Below are 22,451 nucleotides of genomic sequence, written 5' to 3'. Positions count from 1 at the left end.
AAAAAGCAGGTTGACAGAGACATCATTGAAAAAAGAATAGGATTTATGTAAAATGAAAAACAATTCTCTTGGATTATCATTATTGCATACACAGTTTGTATGAATTTTACAATATACTTTTTTTTAAAAACAAAAAATACAAAAACAGTCCGAGTTTGATGCAATCATTTCATGAATTCTTACACTTGCAATACATGAACTCTGTTCCAAATCCTAGGGCTAGTTGCCTTGCTGTCTACTTCTAAAATACAGCATGCTAACTGACATGGAACCTCAGAAGTGACCGATTTAGAGCACTACACACACACACGATTCTAGATTTTTGCTCAGTTTATTAAAATAAGCTGAAACAACACAAATCTTGAGGTTTTTTACTTAATTGTCATTTTCACTCAATTTAATTACGTTAAATGAAATTAAATTTGTAAAATGTTAAATTAACTACATGAATAATTTCCTTTGCATTGACTAAAACTGGGCAGTGGATTTCTAGTTCCCAGCATGCTTTGCATAGGGATAGATCAGGAGAGTAAATGTTGAAATTAAAGGTGCAATATGTAATAATGTTGTCCGCTAGAGGTCGCTAGAACCTCTAGAAGCCTATTCAAAACAAAGGCGTAGCTTGATGACACCAAGTTTTAGAGCGGAATCTTGGGACATGTGGTCTCCATCTCAGCGGACGGTGCAAAAGAATAGGGATTGGAGTCGGAAAGAAATTATGTTCATGGATGCGATTATTAACGTTACTGTAGTATGAAGCAGAGCAGGACTGAGTGTTGTGGGAGCTGAACGAGACCACTGGAGTGATTGCGCAACACACGCCTCACGAGCAGCAGAACTTTTATTATGACACAGTCGCCGGCGCCGCTTCCACTTTTCCGGTCATGAGTATGAGGTAACACAGCTCTGTTTATCATATTAGATACATTTGAGTGTGTTGAAAATTATAATGTTACTCTGTGCGTTCGCTCGGCAGCTGCTGTGAGACACTGTTACACACTGCAGTAAGATATATATCGATTTTAGAATATCATATTAAATCCTGGATGTCTTGTGTTGATAAATGGCATGCAATTAATTTTAAAACGTATTATGCATTACTGTTACTAAAAATATAGCTACATCTAATTATGCTATGTTGGCTATTTGACAAAATTGTGTTTTTCTCTAAGGCATGGTAAAGCATGGTACTCGCAAAAAATCAAGAAAATTGATTTAAACAATAAGACAACGTGTTGAGCTATATAACAACAATTTGTTTTCTGTCTATAAATATATCAAAACAGATGTTCCCTTGTCTATTAAAACGTGTAATATATTAAAGTGTCTTTGGTGTTTCCATGGTTTCTACAAAATAAAACCAGAAACTAAGGGTAACACGGGTATGACGAAATTGACAGGCGACGACTCGCACGACATTTGGGATATTGTAAGTATTCAGGTGAACAAAATATATAACACTGGCGTAGTTGTTTTTGGAAATTTTACTGCAAAAATATTACATATTGCACCTTGAAGTGCTTGTTAGAGTTTAATGTTCAGTTATGCTGGACATTTAATAGAGTTTCTATGTTGAAAATGTTGTGGTTACCACGGTGCTGAGGAGTAGAACTTGTTAAATTGTGGGTGGTGACATTAAACTATCATGCATGTTGCTTAACTCACTGAGCCATAGTTTTGTTGGCATCAATGCAGTGATAGGTAACATATTTTTTTCATTATATTCACATGCTATAGCTGTAAAAAGTTATGCATGAACATTTTTCAGACTAGCTATTTATTGTAACTTAAGTAAGATTTGTTGATTACAGTGCTGCTCTTCTTCATACGCAGATTAAGCCATCTGCGTACGGTCTTGCCTTCTCCACAAAGGATAGCTGGGTATTTTAGAAGGTTGCATAATTTTACTAGCATTCACTCTTTTAGCCTTTGCATCTGTGATGCCTTAAAATGCTGCAAATATGTCTTGTATTGAACTTTATTTTTTAAAATCCACTACACTCGTCTTGTCCTTGTGATGGCTATGCTCACCAAAACAGGAAGTCAGAATCTAGCATGTGTATATTTCAAACAGTAATTGAATCTGTCAGCTTTTTTTGACCTACAGAAAATGGGTAAATGTTTCTCTCAGGTAAGTCTTTCTTATTTCCGTGAATACCATCTAACCATTATTTTGCACTGGCAAAATTCACAGTGAGAATACTTACCAACTGAAATAATTCCCATTTAAATCCCCAAAGTGTTTCAAAAGCCTTCCAATCTAATGTGTCTTGCAATAACTTTATCTAACAGTGATACTGAGGCTGTATAAATGGTGGAAAGTGTAAACAAGATCAGAGGTCAGGTTGTGTGTACACATAATTATGTTTAAATGAGTGTTTAGAGTTAATGAGGTCCAGAGGTGTGCTTCTTCATAACATCTCACAAACCAAGAAATTGGATAGGTGCCATGCAAAACAAATGCAGGATAAATGGAATATGGGTCACTGATTAGCAATTCCTCTTATTTTCCCAACTAATTGTTCTGAAAATAGAGCCAAGCCACAGTGAAAGCAAGTGCATAATCTACCATGAAGAGCTCTTACAATCATGAAGAAGGGTTAGTGAGTGAGAGAGAAATATGGCTATCTACAAATGTAAAGATGCATTATTAAAAAAAAATAAAATTTTGTAAATTGGAAGAATGAAAGCAGAGAAGATATAAAAAAAAAAATAATAATAATAAAAAATACGTTGTTGGAAAATACACTTATTTACATGTAACTGTATGAGGCTGAACCTCATAAAACCTGTCAAGAACATGTCCAGGACCCTAAAGACAGAAATACAAAATTATATTTTGCTTTAGACCGTTAAGAATTTTTTTTTTTTTTTTTTTACATGGCGTTATTTTCAAAAACAAATAACTATTTTACTCTCCCCCATTTATCATTGCCATTATGCAATTAAAATAATAATAATAATCATCATCATCATTGTGATGACTGTAATGTGAAAAAAAATAATTCATAAAGTACTTATATACTGTTGTACTGCCTTTATTTTATTCTGGTTTAATTACTCAAATACTGTAGACTACATTAGTTGAACTTTTTTACTGTAATATAGATAAAGTATTACTGTATTACAGTAATGAGGGAATCATTGAGAATAATAATAATAGAATAAAAACCCTCAAAAGTAAAACACCCAGACAAGTTACAGTAATGAGAATTTAGGGGGTAAATCTGTTTAACTATAGCCTACTTAAAATGAAACAATCCAAAATATTACAATGACCCTAAAATTAATTTCATTTCTTTATACAAAGTATAATTTCCTACTATTGTTATTATTATGATTTTTGGTATGAAATGTGACCTGAGCATATTTTACTATTATAATTGAAATTTGATTTTCACACTACACATGTGGTTACCACAATTCACACATACAGTGAGTTCCTAAATGTTAAGATATGAAATTGCTGAGCTGTTACTTTTACCTGATGTATTATCTAATGTTTAATGGAAAATGTTAATATAACAAATCTGTAAAAAAAAAAAAAAAAAAAAAAAAAAAAAAAACTTTTGCAGGTAGGGGTGTAAAAATGCTTTGCTTTCAGTGCTGATCAACAGTCTGCAGCACACTGTATATTATTTATATATAGTCAGTATTTTCTCTGTGCAATTTTATTCATTGTCAGTATTTTGCACTAAAAATTCAGAGCAAATTTCTGATTTCATGATTGAATGGTCGAGCCAAATATTTACACCCCCTACTTACAAGCACACCTTAAAATGTTAAGACAACCATCTAAAGAGAAAAAAAGTATTACGGTAATAAGTTACACATGGTATATAGTATACCTCCAAAAATTCACTTGTGTTTGAAGAAAAACAGAACGTGTACTTTTAGAAAAAGTTTAATATTTATCTCAAATAATACTTTTCAAAATATTTGTCATTTAACAATCAGCAGTACAGTTCCCTAGGGTTCATGATTTTGCTCACGTCAAGAACACATACGAGCTGAATATTTCATAAAAGCTCGTACATATTGACATTTGTTGGAAAATTTGAAACCATAGATATATACTTATGGGTAGATAAACAATTAATTTACATTTTTATACAGTAAAAACATTTATTTTAACAATTTTACCTACATTAATCAAAAAAGTACAGCATATTTAATAATTTTACAAATTCTGCATAAAAAATATATTTCTGTACAAAAACATCTTTTGCACCTACTTCAAGTCAGCAGCACATGATCGAATGACAATGGCGAGTAGCACAATTGTTGGTTTGAATGCAGTTTTACAGCCTGACAGTCGCAAAACTATTTTACAGTCGTGAGGAAACAAAACTGTACAAAACGCAACAGAACAAAGAAACATTATTGCAGCAAGCCTGAGAAAAGGCAAGACGTGGATCATCCGCAGTGTGACAAAACTGACACGGCCCTTTACCGCCATTGGGCCGACCTGGCGAATCCAACGCACACAGAAATGGTTCGATCTGAGAGCATGACGCAATGGAAAACACCCAAACGCATTTGGAAACGAAGCGTGGTTTTGATTGAAAATACAATCAACGTGAAAATGATTTCTGATATCCGGCAGCAAACTTACAGCAATGCCATTGTGCACATTTTATGCTCGAAGCCATCTATGTGTAGCGCGCAAGTGCGTATGGTAACACGGCGTAGAGAAAACATCAGGCATCACGTAGTTCACATGGAAAAATGGGAGCACTTACAGTTTTAGCACATGCACTGGTATCAGCGTGGTCATGACATTTAAATCACAGTGAATATGCACCCCAGCAGCCCTACGCTCTTCATCTAGGTTAATGTACTAATGATATGGGTCATTGGGAACCGGTGTGGCCCAGTCATGCTTCTGAATCTAATAAGGCAGTGTTTCTTCGAGAGTAAGTTCGATCTTGACCCGGCTGATTTTGTGTCTCTAATGGCTACGGGCGATGCACACTGGCTCAGAAAAAGGAGGAATGGGAAAAAAAAAAGAAAAAGAAAAAATGCATCAACTTGTGGGCTCAGGTAAATCTTGTGTAGGCATCCACTAAGAGCTGATAAATGAACTCAAAATCTGCGCCATCAACATACAGTCATGTTCTGCACGAGAGGTATATCTGATACGTAATGAAAGCAAATTGGTGATGCGGCAAATTGGTGAGTAAAGCTATTGTGATTTCAAACTTAAAGATGAAATGTAATTTGTCAGCATTTGTGTTTATGCTAGTCCAAGCAAGTGATCGGACACGCCACGAAGAAATGTGCTGTATGATGAATGCATTAAAAGCAATCAAAAACCATGATCGTAAGTTTCATTTGTGTCCTTATCACCTTGTAAACATAAACAGAACTTCATTTCAAAAATAAATTCAGTCTCTCTTGATAGCCGTAGCATGACATCATGCTCTCTATGGATATGGGTTTATGTTTATATACATATGGTCAATAAAACCCTGTATATTATTTTTTGTTTTCATCCAATACATTGATTTCATATCCATTTCATACTAGTGCAAAATTTGTGCGATAAAGTTTATTTCTTTTCTCAACGCAGAGGTTGAGTTTCGTCCTCCACCCGGAGGCGAGCGTCTCTCCTTTCAGTTTCTTGTAGCGTTTTGTCACCTTCTTGGTGGAGATCTATTAAGTGTGCTAAGCCACAGTAGTCCAGTTGCTTTCTCGTTTTGTGGTTTGTCTTCACTGAAGAAAATACATTGTGTCAACAACTTTGTGGCGTTCAAAGACACTTCAGTATCTTTCCCAGGAAGTCTCTTTTTTAAGGGGGAGGGGGGTGATACATAAAAAAAAAGAAGATAAAAGCAAAAAAAAAAAAAAAACCCTTCATCCTTTAAGTGCCACGTACGGTAGAGATCCCAGAAAGAATGTTGACCTCAGTTCTGGCCGAACATGCGTCAAGTGAGCTTTGTTTTTGAAAAGTCTTTTTTCTTTGAAGTTTTTTTGTTTTGTTTTTCTGTAAAAAAAATAGTCATCGGTTCTATTTCGTCCGTTGTAAGCTTGTGATGAAGTGAGTCACATCTATAGCAAAGTGCAGTCAGTCGTAAAGGAGTATTGGCGTCTGGCACCCACCGCTCTGCTGCTTACCCATGAGGCTGGCCCAGAGCTGATAATGAAGGCTATACTACTGTGCAGACTGTATTGAGGGTCGTATCAAACCTCACAGCCTTTGCCTCTGTTGGCTTCATGTTTGTATCATACATGGGATTCTCAAATGAAGCTTGTCCGTTAGTGTTCTCATGACCTGCATATCCGTTGTACTGAACTTTTGGTCTTGTTCTGGAAAGGTGGAAAACAAAGACGACAAATAGTTAAGAGGAGTAAAACACAAGTGTACACATTGCAGTTTTATTTTTTATTGTGAAAGAACAACATTAGAAATGTTAGATTAAACCTAAAACAAAAGAACATGATGTCCTCATCCAACAATGGGAAGTGACAAATGTGTTAGCCGGGTTAAATTCTAACTTTAGGACAAGAGAAATTGTCTCTTACCACCAACTGAATATTTTTTATTTTAAAACATACACAATTAAAGAAGTAATTCATCCCAAAATTGAAAATGTGGCCATTTACTCACCCTTATGTCATTCCCACCCATGAAATGCTAAAGATCTTATGTAGAATGTCTGAGCTGCCCTTATCCACAGCACTATGAAAGCATCGTAAAGTAACCCATCTGGCTTGTGAGCAATAGTTGAGGTCTCCTGGGGCTGGTTGCACCAGCTGTACTGCTTCATGAAGCATCGGAGCACAAATGAATCAGTGTGTCGAATCACGATTCAGATCGCGTGTCAAACTGCCAACGGCTGAAATCACGTGACTTTGGCGCTCCGAACAGCAGATTCGACACACTGATTCATCTGTGCTCCGATGCTTCCTGAAGCATTGTTTTGAAATCGGCCATCACTAAATAAGTCGTTATTTAGTTTTTTTGGCGCTCCAAAAATATTCTCGTCGCTTTATAATATTAATATTGAACAACTGTACTCGCATGAACCGATTTAAATATGATTTAGTACCTTTATGGATCTTGAGAGAGGAAGTGTCCATTGCTCCCTATGGAGGCCTCACGGAGCTATCGGATTTCAACTAAAATATCTTAATTTGTGTTCTGAAGATTAATGAAAGTCTTACGGGTGTGGAACGGCATGAGGGTAAGTAATAAATGACAGAATTTTCATTTTTGGGTGAACATCATTTTACTGTATGCGACTGCATATTACTTTACGGAGAACTTACGACCTAATAGCTACTTTCTGCCTTAAAGGGTTAGTTCACCCAAAAATGAAAATTATCCCATAATTTACTCACCCTCAAGCCATCCCTTTAACTAACCCTTTAAGTTCTACTAAATATTTTTGTGTTGCACCATTAAACTTAGCTGAAGCGTAACTCCTGATCAGAGGCTTCTGTAAATATTTAGTTTATGGCTATGTATAAACTAAATATTTACGCAAGCCTCTGATCAGGAGTAATGGTTAGCAGACAGATTGAAATGCATCAGTAAGCTCTTGTTTTACCTGACAGACATAGATATATTTGACAATGTTGACATTTACATTCGCTTACATTTTAAGAGAGAGAACATTATGTAAATAGATTACTTTGTTAGCTGCTCTTTAACATGAGTGCCGTTGTGTGCATCGCTCCTTGTGCATGTCAAATAAAATCAGTCATAATAAATAAATGGAATTTATTATGTTTTTTTTCAATATTTATTTGTTGATCCTTAATTTGAAATACAGTTTCTGAATGTTATTTACATACAAAAATACCTATGTTATTCATTATTAAGTATTGTATTTTAAGGAAATATTGAACAGTATACAGTATTTACTGTTACGTGAGGTAACAGAAGGTAGAATGAAGGATAAACTGAAATTCACATAATTTATACACCTTATTTGAAGATTGCTATTGGATCATTGAGGGTAAACATCATTTTACTGTATGCGACTGCATATTACTTTACGGAGAACTTACGACCTAATAGCTACTTTCTGCCTTAAAGGGTTAGTTCACCCAAAAATGAAAATTATCCCATAATTTACTCACCCTCAAGCCATCCTAAGTGTATATGACTTTCTCCTTTCAGCCAAACACAATCAGAGTTATTTTAAAAAAATATCCTGGCTCTTTCAAGCTTTATAATGGGAGTGAATGGTAACCTAGATTTTGAAGCCCATTATAAAGCATGGAAGGGCCAAGATATTATGAACTATCCCTTTAAGAACAAATGGTGCAAAGGAATAAAGTACAGAGTTCTCAAACTTGTTAGTAGTTACTAAGCCTCTAGTGTGGACTTAACATTCCAATTTTAGTAATAAATTACAAATGGCTGGTGCAACCCACCCAGATGTCCAGATATGCTAACTGCATGGAACACTGTATCCCACAATGCATAGTATTTGATTTGACCTTCTACTTCTAGGGTGATTCATGAACCAGAAGTAATATCAGAATCAAACTAATTCTTGAAATATGTGTACATGTTAAATTATTGACATTAATTATATCTGCATATGTTAGTTCTGTTCTTATTGCTGCTTTCCCTGCTCTTATCCATGCTAGGCTGCATGGATGCGCAGAGAAAAATCTTGCCCAGAGCAGAACCATACCGCCAATACAAACTCTATGCAATTAACAATCATATTTGATGATAGTGGTCCTGACAGAAATGCAATGTGATGAGGTCTTTTGACAAACACAAGTGAAGTCATGTGATAATGTGACATATTACAGCTTGAAACATTTATGGTGGAATAATGCCTTTGGCTGTGTTTGGAATGGAATATCAGCATACTATGCAGTATATTTTGAACATTACCAATTTTTTTCCCCCCTAAGTATTATACTTCATGCTATGATAAATATTTCAGCATTGTCAAGCCTTGTTGTGTTTGTCACATGACCTCATATTTAAATACTATTTTAAGTTATTTTGCATTTTATTTCAATCTTGGCTGATGTGAACAAATAACGAGTCAAGAAAAAAAAGAGCTGTAATTACTTCCGATTCATTCAGCATACTGGAAATTGGAGGTGAAATTAAATGCATTATGGTGTTCAGTTCCGAGTGCACTATGCTTTGTTGTATACTGCATGTGCACATTATGGCAAATGTAGTTGATAATCTGGTATTATATGCACTGTATGTGTATGGTAGTATGCTATTCCGAACATAGCAGTTTTAAAATTCCTCTCCTTATAATGTTTCCAATCGAAACATTACTTTCTCTGCCAACACTAATTAAAACCATAAAAAACACATTTTGGAAAGGTCACTGACTTCTTGATGATCTAAATTTTGAAAACTGTAACTGATTCCCAGGCTTCCCTCGGATGGCAGTGGATGATTTATGATCTTGCTCAAATTGTATGGTCTAAATCTAAATAAATGACCTACATCCCGTACCCAATTCATATTTCCACTGACTAACAGCGTCTGGCACATCACCATATCAGACGTAATTCTCATGATATTCTGTTGGCAAATGTACACAAACAGAAATAAACAGGATGACTTTTAGTTGGTCAAATTAGGGTTGACAGAAATGAAAATCTAATATGGGACTACAACAAAGTATGTAAGTCACTTGATTTCCCATAATTCCTGCACTCTGCCCTGCCTCAGACGAGATGAGCAAATAAAATGCAGACAATGAAGGTGTGACTGTAAAGGGCTCGTCGCCTGTGGCATTAGCTTCCGGTGACTTACCTGGAAGCGGCCAGGTCTTTGGGTCTCTCATTGTCATCTGTGCCTTGTGATAGAGTCCTGCCAATTTTTTTTTATTATTTTAATATCGGGGAACTGTCATGCTTCATGACAACTTTGACACATTGTTTTGTTTGCGTAGGAAAACTCCCATGCTTCTTTTTTTTAGCATTACCTATATTTGATCTCAATTAAATTTTTTGTTTGCAGAGATTTGAATTGCTAACTGTTTGTATCAGTCACAATTACTGGTTTGGCAAAGGAGTTTCCCATCACTACAGTGACACAATGCCGATTCACATTTATTATGGACAAATAACTTCAATACATGGAAAAGACAGCAGCTCTTACCTGTGTTTGTAGAGGTAAAAGGCAAACCCTGATAAAATAAGCGCAAAGAAGGGTACTAGAATGGCAGCCGCCACAGAGCTGCTGTTTGTGCCATAGTAAGGATTAGATGGATCCATATCTGTGGTAATAAGACCTGAGGGAAATCCAAACAAACAACTCTAAATTACTACCAAATCGGTTCAGAATATATATATTTATATATATATATATATATATATATATATATATATATATAGTAGTTTAATAAAATGGCATTTATAGATTTTATATAAATATTATATAAATACATTGATTAGGCATTTGAAAAGGCAGAATTTATAAAACTTAATAAATCTACCTTGTCTTGTTAATTGAAACTTCCCAAAATCCTTGCTGTGAATGTGCCCTTGGTAAACAAACATTTTTTTCTCTGATTCTGCAGTAACCTAAGAAGAAAAAAAAACATGGAGATATAACAGGAAAAAGCTTTATAGTATATAGCAATGTATATAGCAAATATATAGCAAAACAATGCCTTTCAATTAATATTAAAAGCTTTTTTATGACTAACATAGCAATGCAGATTGGCAGCTCACATACATAGTAATAAAACACCACTGCTTTATCAACTTATTACCACTTTTATGGTACTCACATATCCATCCATTGCCCAGTTGTCGTTTTTGAATTTGCTAAAATATTGTTCTGTTGGGCCTCTTATCTGGTAAACTTTCAATAACAGATGATTTTCTTCTTTCTTGTAAGTTCCTGCAAATCAAAATGAGAGAGAGAGAGAAAAAAACCCATAAGAAAAAAATGTAACTGGAATACCAACAATATCCATCATCTGGAATTTGTTTTATAAAACTGCATTTGTAATATTTTTCTCTTTATTTTTGGTCTAGGACTAGTAAGTAGGGCAAAGGAAAACATATTTGGTAAATGCGGAAAGCATCCATAGCTATCAAATCTGCTCAATGCATCTGAGAAATTGGGTGTAATCTCAACACTGAAGGAATAAGATGCAATGCTAATTCAATTATTCACTCTCCATCTCCCAGTCTCCCATGAAAGCAAGGAAATCCTTCTCTTTCAGCACCTTCAATATGTAAGAGCAGACTCTTATTGATGTCATATTGTTGCTGCAGTAGCTGACTGCACATCAGTTCACTTCTGTACTGACTCACGCACAGCTCTTTCACATAGTAGCTATCAACACTCCTTCATAACAAGTTCTTCCTTCCACTATACAAATGAGCATGTGGAGTAATGTGGAAATGTAAATAACCTAAAGCAGTCCTGTCCACTGACAGCCGTGTGGATGTATTTACTGCTTTAATATTGCAAGATCTCTACCAACTGACAAATATCTTCTGTTGTTTTTGTTACATCATGAGATGTATTATGTTTATTTGTGATGTTGTTCTTTTTGCCTCTGTGGTGTGTTTGTTTTCTTTTTTTTTTTTTCCTGTTTCTGTGACTGCTACTGCTCTCACAGGATTGATTGTGTTCACCTGTTACTGCCTAACAACCTCAACTTCACTGACTGACTCCTGCCAGGAGAAGGCCAGCATAGCCAGCACTGCTTCCTAGAAAGTTGTGAGAGAGTTGCAGAGTGTGACTTGCCACATGGACTTCTTTTCTTCTGCTCTAGTCAACTTTACTGTGTCTTGTTTCTGCAAATTCAGTGTACTTATAGATTTATTCAGAGTTTGAGTTCTATTGTGTGAGGAAACCTGTAGGGAGGTGGGTGCCATTTTGTTTTAAACTGTTTTGCTCCTGTTTATTTGTGTAGTCAGGGAGGTAGGGAAGCTCAATTGTTGTTTATTTAATTATGTTTATGTATAAGTAAGTTATGGTTAAAATTAAGTTAGGAGACCTTTTGTTTGTTGTGTTGGCCTTGCCCCTTCCTGAGGCCTATGTTTCCATTTATTTATTTTTGATTACATAAAAATTAAAGTTCACTATAAGGCTGCCCCCTAACAGTCGACAAACCATTAGTTGATGAGAAGAGGCTTAGTCAACCAAAATTTTATTAGTCCCAGAAAAGAAAAAGAAAAATCCACAGGAAGTAGCGAAGTCACGCAGTTGTTAACAGCTGATCTATGTGGTAATTACAGTGCATCTGGCAGGACATCCAAAAGCTAGCCTAACATTCCTCAACCTCAAATATGGCTTATCATCTGATGTAAGTAGTGGCAACTTTACATGGTTGCTCACTTTAACCTTAACCTAGAAAAATGTGGGCTATTCAAGTGTTTGTGCGGACTGTGAAAGCTGAATAGAAGTGTGCTGACTGCATGACCGCTAACATGGAGGCGCCGGAGCGATCTCTTGCACTCAAAATACTCATACAGATTTTTGGTCATACAGATAAGAGTAATACATCTTTTGAATCTGTGAAGAGTCTACTTTTATTTGTGTGCACTCACAATAACAACAAAAGGTTGTGCTTTTGTAAAATAATGGAAGCAAACAGGGTGCACTTTCTGCTGTCTCTCTCTGTAAACTTGAGCGTGCCAAAAAAAAAAAGAAAAAAAAAAGAACCGAAACTTCATGCAAACTTGCCTTGCAGACATGGAAAATATACTATATCTATAGAAAGTGAAATTTCTACTTTTAAATGAACCAATTCAAATGGAAAACAAATATTCTTTGGTTATGTAATCCGTATATGAAACGTGCATATAGGCGCGTCCACTTCATCACTGCAGCCGAAAATACAGAAAACACTAGTTTATCAATTAGTTATTAAAATGCTAAAGCAGTCTCCTTGCTGTTTTTCCCCAAAACATTCATAATCATAACTTCTACCGGTGCGCTGTGGCAAGCTTTATGCGTGCACTTGAATGCTGATTAGGCTATGTAGGCATTAAAGGCTCTTTATTATGATTTATATGGTTTATTAATAAACCTGCGATTAGTCGACTAATCGCTTGAAATGAACGACTACTAGACAAGCAGAAAAATCTTTAGCAGCCACTATCTGGACGTGTGTTACTGGGGCTGGAGACAAGAAGTTCCTGTGCTCTTTCTCCAATTTTTGTTACTGTTACCCCTATTTACCCTAGATTAAAGAGAGGGCTAGTATGTAACATATGATATATGCACCATGCCACCCTGCCCTGTCTTCTTTGAATATGGTGTGAAAACCTGGCAGAAAAATTCAACTTACCAGAGAGTTTAATGTGCACCCCGCTCTGCTCCAAAAGAGTGACGTTGACCCGGCTGGTGGTGGCATTGAATGCATTGACTGTTACTGTAGCAGCCTGTCTCTTTCCCAGGTACTCATAGAATCCAGCCCAACCAGAGTTCAAAGAGAACACATCTGCTGGAACTACAGAAAACGCATACAGAAATCATTTCTACCTGTACCTCTGTGCAACTTAACAGAATGCGTTACAATTACAAACAAATACACTATAGCTACAGGGAACCAAAAAAGTAGCTGGGCATTTAAGGTTCACATGAAATTGCATTAAATTAATTGCAGCATGTAACAAAATATCAAAGCAAGTGGCATTTATTTAAAGAAAGACAAGCAAATGACAAAACAATAGTAGTTCAAAATTAATACACAAGCATTCAGACACATAGTTTGGTTGTCAGATGTTAGTAAAACATGGTTTTAGTTAATATAATATAATGTAATTGCAAATTGTAAATTGAATTCATTTAGTTGATTTCATCTACTAAAATAACCAATTGCTTAAACATAATTGTAAAAATGGCCCAGAACAAATGAGGTTAGTTCTGAGAAAACCATAATTTATTTGCAGGTGTCACTTAGTTGTTATTTTATCTAATGTAACAATCATTTTAAGAGTGTCCAAAAACTTTTGATCACTGTTGAAGTGTGTAATTTCTGCCCCACTATAGCAGCACTAAATAGAACTGCAAAAACAATTTTCAAATGGGTTTCCCAAACACCTGTGAATGGCTTACAAATAGTTGGTCTCTGCCAGTTAAAATGGGATAGGCAGTCATATTTTAACACTGAAATAACTAAACTTCACCTTTATCTTTGTTACTCTGACATTTAAAAAAAATATCATTTTCAGAACCAACATTACAGGCCCATTATTTCCAATGAGCATGGTTCAAACTCATGTAGGGCAAGTTTATTTTTATGACAGAAAAATGGATCATTCAAGGGGAACTTGAAAGCTTTCATACCACGAATCTTGTTTTTCTGCAGGTCTGGATCCTCATTTGATTTGCTGTTTATTTTTGCTCCAACTAGGAAATAGAGCAGATAATTGATCATTTGACATTTGTGGATGCAACCTGCACAGTGGTAATGGCTGTTAATCAAAGTTTCTTGCTGTAGTTATTCTGAGAATGAGTCACTATATTAGTTTGACAATAACTTCTATACATTCATAAATGCTGACACTTCTATTCTGTGTAACAATGTGCATTTTTTTGGTTTAAACAAGTCACAGATTTAATCTTAAATGGTTTTAAGATTAAAAACCAAGAACATATATCACTATAAATCAATAGGCAGTGTAAGTAATAAAGGAATAGTTCACCCAAAAATACAAGGTCACCACGATTTTTACAAGTGCAACATTCCTGTCCGAAAATTTACTCCTAATCCTATTTCTACCTCTAAACCCAACCTTACCCATAACTTATCCCTAAAATCAGAAGGTAAAGATAACACTGATGTAGAAGCACCTACTGTAACCCTGGCTGTAAGTCTAAACTTGAAAAACTGTAAACTTGTACCTCAAATCTGACTGATTGATTGATTGCAGTGTTATTCCAGGATCAACAAATATGCTGATCCAGGAACATGTTGCACTTGGTGAAATCACGTTCACCAAAACTGCAAATATTCTGTATCCTATTATTTTTTGAGGGTGAGTAAATAATGTCAGATTTTTAATATTTGGGTGAAGTATCCCTTTAAGCTTTTGGGTAAACAACTGCTTCTGGCTTCACATTCCTGTCTGTATAAATGAAAATCAGCAGCTACTGCTAGTAAAGTGTCCTGCTCAAGGGCACGATGGACACAGTTAATGAATCAGCCCTTGTGGGGTCATAAGCCCAGTGGTTTCAGTACCTTTGCAGACTGGAGGTTTGCCTGACCACCTCCCATCGGCTTTGCAGGTCCTGTGCTCCGATCCTCCAGATAAGTAGAAGCCATCTTGGCACGTATACATGAGTGTGTAACCTAGAGTTGGCAAGTCTATAGCCTTCACGTCTACATGAGATGGCGTCTCAGGCTGCCTACAGGCATGTGCTGAAAAGTTAAAGAGAAAGTAAATTAGGTGGTCTCCTTCCTTGGGCGATCATGTAAACCCATCTACTCTGGTGATGCAGAAGAAATGAACCTGATGTTCAGACTTCAGTATGACTTTCATGGCATCTATATATCTATATTTATTATAGTAAAACTCTATATACAGGACATAAGACCCTACAGAATTTATTTCCACATATATTAAGAGGCTGTGGAATTGTTTGAATTGCTGTCTTGCATCTGTACTATGTTTACTATTTTACATTCTGAAATGTTTCTGTAATAATTTTTGTCGCAATATATATATATAAAAAAATAAGAAAAAAAATATATAAGTAGAAGGCTAATTCTACATTCCAAGGTGTACATCAGGGATTCACAACTCTGGCCCTTGAGGTCCACTTTCTTTGATCTTGATCGGACTCACCTCTCAATAACTTTCTATTAATCCTGAAGATTTAGAAGATCCTGAAGATTATTACTAACATGAAAATGTTTTCTTTTCACTCAAAATGTTATTTCTGAAATTTAGCAGAAATTCAAGCAGAACAAAATTCTAGTGGAATTATCATAGTGAAGCAATCCTTGTTGTCAGTAAAACATTAAAATTGAAGCATGCAAAATGTTCCAAAGTTAATGCATCCACTACCGATATTCTAATTACATCTTAAATTCAGGCAATTATAACTTCTGGATAATGATTTCATGCAATTGTGTGCTTAACTTGTGTGCTTATCACTTCTACCACTACAGACTGCTTTATAAATAATCTTTCTGATCAGTTTCATCTCCTTAGAAGAACTCGATGTTGCAACAGAAACTATTGACTCTCTTTTCTCCAGCACATTAGACACAGTTGCTCCTTTGCGCTTAAAGAAGATTAAGGAAAATAGTCCAACTCTGTGGTACAACAAGCACACTCAGGCCCTTAAGAAAGCAGCCAGAAAAATGGAACGCAGCTGGAAGAAAACAAAACTAGAGGTTTTTCGCATCTCTTGGAAAGCATTTTTTTTTTTTTTGCGTACAGAAAGGCCTTAAAAACAGCTAGATCTGCCTATTTTTCAACTCTCTTAGAAAAAAACAAACACAACCCTAGGTATTTATTTGATAAAGTGGCTAAATTAACGAGAAATAAAGCTTCAACTTCTGATGTTTCCAAACAGCACAGCAGTAATGACTTTATGAATTTCTTTACTTGCAAGATTGATAATATTAGAGAGAAAATTATAAGCATGTTTTCACACCCCGACTCTTAATGCATCGTGTTTCCTTCTGGAGCATCAGTGAATGTTTGAACCTTTTTTAATAGTAGTGTTTGAGTCCCTCAGTTGTCCTCAGTATGAAAACGCAGATCTCAAAATCCTACAGTCACTGCTGGAAAGGGTTCAAATATGCAAAAATGCTTGAAAACTGATGAATCTGCAGGAGCTGGAGGATTTTTCTGAAGAACAGAGCTCAGTTTAACTGCTCAGGACAAACAAGAGACTCATGAACAACCATCACAAAATATAAAAACAGTCGTAGATCATCAGGTAACCACACACAATATTGAGAATCAATGGTTCACATACTTATGAATGGGGTTATTTTAATAAATTCAGCTATTGTTTTGTCTTGTGAACTAAATGCAAACATCTTTTATGTAAAATATCTTACTCAGGACAGTACTAAACAAAAAATAACATGCATTTTTTATTATCCCTCTTATTTTATTAAAATAATTCTCATTTTCACAGATTCTGCAAGGGGTTCACATACTTTTTCATGCCACTGTATGTTAGACCCTATACCGACTAAGCTACTAAAAGCAATGCTTCCAGAGGTCATAGATCCTCTTCTTAATATCATTAATTCATCTTTGTCACTAGGATACGTACCAAAAGCTGGCTATCATTGAACCTCTTATTAAAAAAAACACAACTTGACCTTGGAGAATTAGTCAATTACAGGCCAATCTTGAATCTACCTTTTTCTGTCAAAAATACTAGAAAAGGCAGTATCATCACAGCTATGTTCCTTTTTAGAAAGAAATGGTTTCTGCGTGGATTTCGAGTCAGGATTTTGACTGTATTTCAACTGTACCATAGTACTGAGACTGCTCTCATTAGAGTTACAAATTATTTGCTCTTATCATCAGATCGTGGTTGTATCTCTGTATTAGTGTTACTGGATCTTAGTGCTGCATTTGACTCTATCGACCACAACATTCTTTTAAATAAACACAAAAATTATGTTGGCATTAGTGGCATTGCATTGACATGGTTCAAATCGTACTTATCGGACAGTTATCAGTTTGTAGCAGTAAATGAAGAGATGTCATACCGATCACAAGTTCAGTATGGAGTACCACAAGGACCATTGCTTTTCACACTGTACATGCTACCCTTGGGAGATATCATTAGGAAGCATGGTGTTAGTTTTCACTGTTACGCTGATGATACTTAGCTCTATATTTCTTGACGAAACTTACCAATTCACAAAATTAATGGAATGCATAGCTGATATAAAAAAACTGGATGACTAGCAATTTCCTATTATTAAATTCAGAAAAAACTGAGATTCTGATTTTTGGACCAAAAACCTCTCCACGAAATAACCTAGAACACGGTCTAACACTTGATGGCTGCTCTGTTAAGTCTTCGTCGTCAGTTAGGAACTTCACAGCAACTCTTCAAAATAAAAGTTTGGTTTAACTTGTAACAGAAATATAGCCCTATAACTATTGTAGTACTATATACTACTATTTTATTACTATTGTACGGTATAATGCATGTCTTAATGTAATACTACTACTACTAATAATAATAATAATACAATAATTATTACGATTTTTGAAGGTCAATTTTTCATCCATGTTTTCATTTTAACAGTAATTTGAAAAAAAAAAAAAAAAAAAAAAAACAATTTGAGAAAAAAATAAAAAAGTTTAGAGCAATACATATTGAATTGCATAGCATCATATTTTTTACCATTGCATCATTTTGCATTGAACTGCATTGTGTTGAATCGAATCGAAATTGTATCGCACTGCATTTTATCGTTAGCTATGCATTGAGATGCGTATTGCATCGGCCTCAGTTATGGAGATGCACATCCCTAGTGTGTACTGCATGTATTCAGGTAGGGTTGAATATACGTATTTGTATAATTCAAGTACAATTCCTGTATATCTGAGCAGAGAGCTTACAGTACATACATCAGTTACAGAGTTTCAGATAAACAATTGATATCAGACACTTCTGATGTCCGGGAATTGGTAATGGCCTTGGCTTTAAAAATCCTGATCAGAGCATCTTTCAAAAATAAGAGAATCGCAATTCACAATAAAAGCAATATCGGAAAGATTTACAGTGGAATCCCAGCTGCATACTATAGAACGGTTGAGACAAAGCCACACCACTGAGAGAAACGTTCTGGGACATGCCTTGAGTGCTGCCATCTTCCATAATATATGAGCCATGTCCTCACACCTCACTTTTCGTTAACTCAGTTCTCCCTGCTTCTCAGCTTCTGACAGTTTGACTTCTTTACACAGGCAAGAACCCCTAAGGATTTGTAGGGCACACTATCAAAGGGGTCCAAAAATCTCAAATTTATGTACAAGCAGTTTAAATTTAGCTAACTTTAATTCTCAGGCCCACATCTGTTCCTGTCCCAACATTCTTTACAATACAAAAGCATCACAATGTGGAATGCACATTTACAGCTTAGAGGATGATCACTGGGACAGTAGCGAGGATCAAGTGCACGACACTGCTCAGAGAACTTCAATCAAAAAGTAGATTTGCAAGAGCAAACTTCTCTCTGCTAAGCTGTCAGAGTCTTTGACATCAGCACTCTCAGTTGCCATAATTCTAAAGTAATCTGTACTTCTTCAAACAATGCCCTCCTGCAGTAATTTCAAGTGTAAAGATCTTGCTCTCTTTCTCCTCACCTACCTTTGTTTTCCCAATAGTACATCATCAATCACACACTGATGAAACCTTGTTTCGAATATAACACTATGGCTGCGTTCCAAAACCTAGAGAGCTGCTCTGCTGTCAGACGCCAACACAGGAAGCTTCCGTTTGAGGCAGTATGCTAAGTGAAATGGAACCTCATAAGTGAGTGATCTGAAATAGCCAACAAAAGAAGGACATAGTGCTTTTCACATAGCAGATCTGACTCCCAACTGAGTTCGCTGTTAGCATGTTGCTAAGCGAACACTGTGATACTCTAATTTTGCTTTTACACTATACAATTTTAGCTCAGATTTTTCACTTGACAGTAACTAGAGGACCGAATTCAGTATACACCTTATTAATAAAACATTCTATGTACAGGCAAGCAGATGAACCCAGAATCTATGAACGCAAAAGTCTCCCGTTAAGTCTACCGTTTTCCCACAAAAAAGAAATATCTTAAAGAAAAAAAAGCTTAATGTACAATTTAGAGTGTTGTGTTCATATGCATCATTAATACGGTGTAAATTTAATTTGATCTATTAATATCGCTCTCTTATATATTAGGGCATGTTAAGTGTTAGAATGTCCAGCTGTTTTTAGTGACTGAAATACTGCAGCAGGTGCATGAATTGTAAATACTGATAAAATGCCATTTGTTCACATATCTTTTTCTTCTTTTGAGAGGTGATCTAAATATCCATGGCTTGAAACAGATGGAAAATTGACAGGTCTGTGCTGCAGATCTAAGGAGGTTTTGTCCTTCAGGTCTCTACACCATGACTGAAAACTATGAATACTTTTTGATACTGAATGAGTTATATTTAGGATTCTTGGATGTTTTGCCATCTTGGATTGATTTTTTTTTTCTTTTTTTTTTTTCACTGACCTTGTCACACTGATCCTGGTTTTGCCTTCTCTGCAAAGGATACATGTGATGCTAATTTAGAATTTGGCCAAAAGATGATTTCTCAGAACAGCCTTCATGCTCGGGGGGACTATGATGCTGCCAACATAGACAGCTCGCTAGACTTTGGAACGGAGTCTGTATATAGCAATACTTACCAACACACTCTGGTTGCATTCCACTCCATGTTAAATTTTCTAAACACATTCTCGTTGTTGAGCCGAGGATGTGATAGCTTTTCCGACATCTGAAGAAAATTTTACTTCCGACCTGAAAGAGGAGAGTTATTGAGACTGAAACCTTGAAACCAAAGAAGCATAACCTGTAATTTACTCAACTAAAGGACAGGAAATGATTGAATGTTATTTGTCCTCACCTCAAATCCCTGAGCCTGGACTGGAATTCCATATGCTGGAGTTCCGGGATCCTTACATGCACTGTTGGTTGGATCTACAAATAGAAGTTCACAACTTTTATAAGAATTGATTAAAATTTATGGTAAAACTTTACAATAAGGTTCCATTATTTAATGTTCGTTAGCGCATTAACAATGAGCAATACATTTGTTACAGTATATATCTTCGTCTAGGGGCCATTTACACGACACTGTTTTCAACTAAAAATGTAAACATTTTATGCGTTTTGGCCATTCATTTAGATGCAAAAAAGGGGTTTCAATGTGCAAGTTGTTGAAAACAATACCATTATCGTGTAAACTACAAAAACTAAAAAAGGCATGCATATTGTGTGTTCAGTCTATAGACGCATAGTGTTTCTGTACAAAGTGAGATCTCCAACTACTGGTCTGGCATGCATAATGTAGCTTTTTTAGTCGTTTTAACAGACCTGTGTGAACGGGGATAGTTTTGACTGTGTTGTCTGTACACGGAAATCAAAGGAAAAACTTTTCTGTTTTTAGTACATCGTTGTCATGTAAACATACCCTCAGTCTTTGTTAAAGCTTGATTAAACTTTGTTAACATTATTTAATAATAATACAACTGTTCATTGTTAGTTCATGTTAACTCAGGTCCATTAAATAACATTAACAGATACAACTTTTGAACTGAATAATGTATTAATAAATGTTGAAATAAACATGGACCAAGATTAATAAATATATGTAAAGTATATTTTGTTGTTAATTCATGTTTATTAATTTGGTTAACTAATGTTAACAAATGGAACTTTATTGCAAAGTGTTACCAGATGTATTTATTATCGAATTATTATTATTATTAAAATACTTCTTATAAAAAAGTGCCTTGTGAAATTATTCAAATTTTATGTTGCTGCCTTATGTTAAACTACTTTCAATTACTTTTTTTCACATAAATCTACACTTCGTATACCATAATGTAACAAAGCCAAAATCAGATCTGTGACAACTTTGCAAATTTATTAAAAAGGAAAAACTGAAATGAGTACATTGACTAAGTATTCAAACCCTTAACTCAGTACTTAGTTAAAGCACCTTTACAGCCTCAAGTCTTTTGGGGTATGATGTGGCAAGCTTTGCACATCTGCATTTGGCAATTTTCTGTCATTCTTCTCCTGAGATTCTCTCAAGCTCTGTCAGGTTGGATGGGGACCGTTGGTGGACAGACATTTTCAGGTTTCTCTAGAGATGTTCAATTGGGTTCAAGCCCAGGCTCTGGCTGGGCCACTCAAGGGCATTGACAGAGTTGTCCATAAGCCACTCTTGGCTGTCTTAGCTGTGTGCTTAGGGTCACTGTCCTGTTGGAATGTGAACCTTCTGCCCAGTCTGAGGTTCGGAATGCTCTGGACTAGGTTTTCGTTAAGGCTAACTCTATATTTTGCTGTGTTGAGCTTTCCTTCTACTCTGATGAGTCCCCCAGTCCCTGCTTCTGAAAAACACCCCCACAGCATGATACTGCAACCACCATACTTTATTGTTGGGATGGTATTGTGCAGGTGATGAGTAGTGCCTGGTTTCCTCCAGACATGATGCTTGGAACTGAGGTTCATCAGACCAGAGAATCGTTTGTCACAATCAAACAGTCCTTCTCCTGATTTTTTTGCAAATTCCAAATGGATTTTCATGTGTCTCTCCTCAGCGAAGGCTTGAGTCTGGCCACACTACCATAAAGCCCAGATCGATGGAGTGTTGCAGTAATGTTTGTCTTTCTGTACATTTCTCCCATCTTTATATATGATCATGAAGCTCAACCAGAGTGACCATCAGGTACTTGGACACCACTATAACCAAGGCCCTTCTCCATCGATTGCTCAGTTTGGCCAGGAGGCCAACTT

General features: G+C 35.8%; 1 protein-coding gene across 4 annotated transcripts in view; it reads right to left on the bottom strand.

The window, feature by feature from the left end:
- Positions 1-3,888: 3,888 nt before the first annotated feature.
- Positions 3,889-22,451, bottom strand: part of LOC125277427 (CUB and sushi domain-containing protein 1-like) — a 750,178-nt gene continuing 731,615 nt past the window's right edge. For 3 of the 4 annotated variants that reach the window (XM_048205771.1, XM_048205773.1, XM_048205774.1), the window contains 10 exons: positions 20,554-20,627; positions 20,336-20,447; positions 15,150-15,329; positions 14,255-14,317; positions 13,254-13,415; positions 10,734-10,846; positions 10,437-10,524; positions 10,100-10,232; positions 9,752-9,808; positions 3,889-6,309 (listed from right to left, as the gene is read on the bottom strand). In XM_048205771.1, coding sequence (XP_048061728.1) covers positions 6,150-6,309; positions 9,752-9,808; positions 10,100-10,232; positions 10,437-10,524; positions 10,734-10,846; positions 13,254-13,415; positions 14,255-14,317; positions 15,150-15,329; positions 20,336-20,447; positions 20,554-20,627 — 1,142 coding nt within the window. In that variant the 3' untranslated portion in view covers positions 3,889-6,149. The remainder of the gene's footprint in view (positions 6,310-9,751; positions 9,809-10,099; positions 10,233-10,436; positions 10,525-10,733; positions 10,847-13,253; positions 13,416-14,254; positions 14,318-15,149; positions 15,330-20,335; positions 20,448-20,553; positions 20,628-22,451) is intronic. The other variant, XM_048205772.1, reaches the window with a different exon arrangement.

This window comes from Megalobrama amblycephala, linkage group LG10 (genome assembly GCF_018812025.1).
Source record: "Megalobrama amblycephala isolate DHTTF-2021 linkage group LG10, ASM1881202v1, whole genome shotgun sequence".
Lineage (NCBI taxonomy): Eukaryota > Metazoa > Chordata > Actinopteri > Cypriniformes > Xenocyprididae > Megalobrama > Megalobrama amblycephala.
Note: the sequence above shows the minus strand (reverse complement) of the source record. Positions and strands in the feature narration are given on the sequence as shown.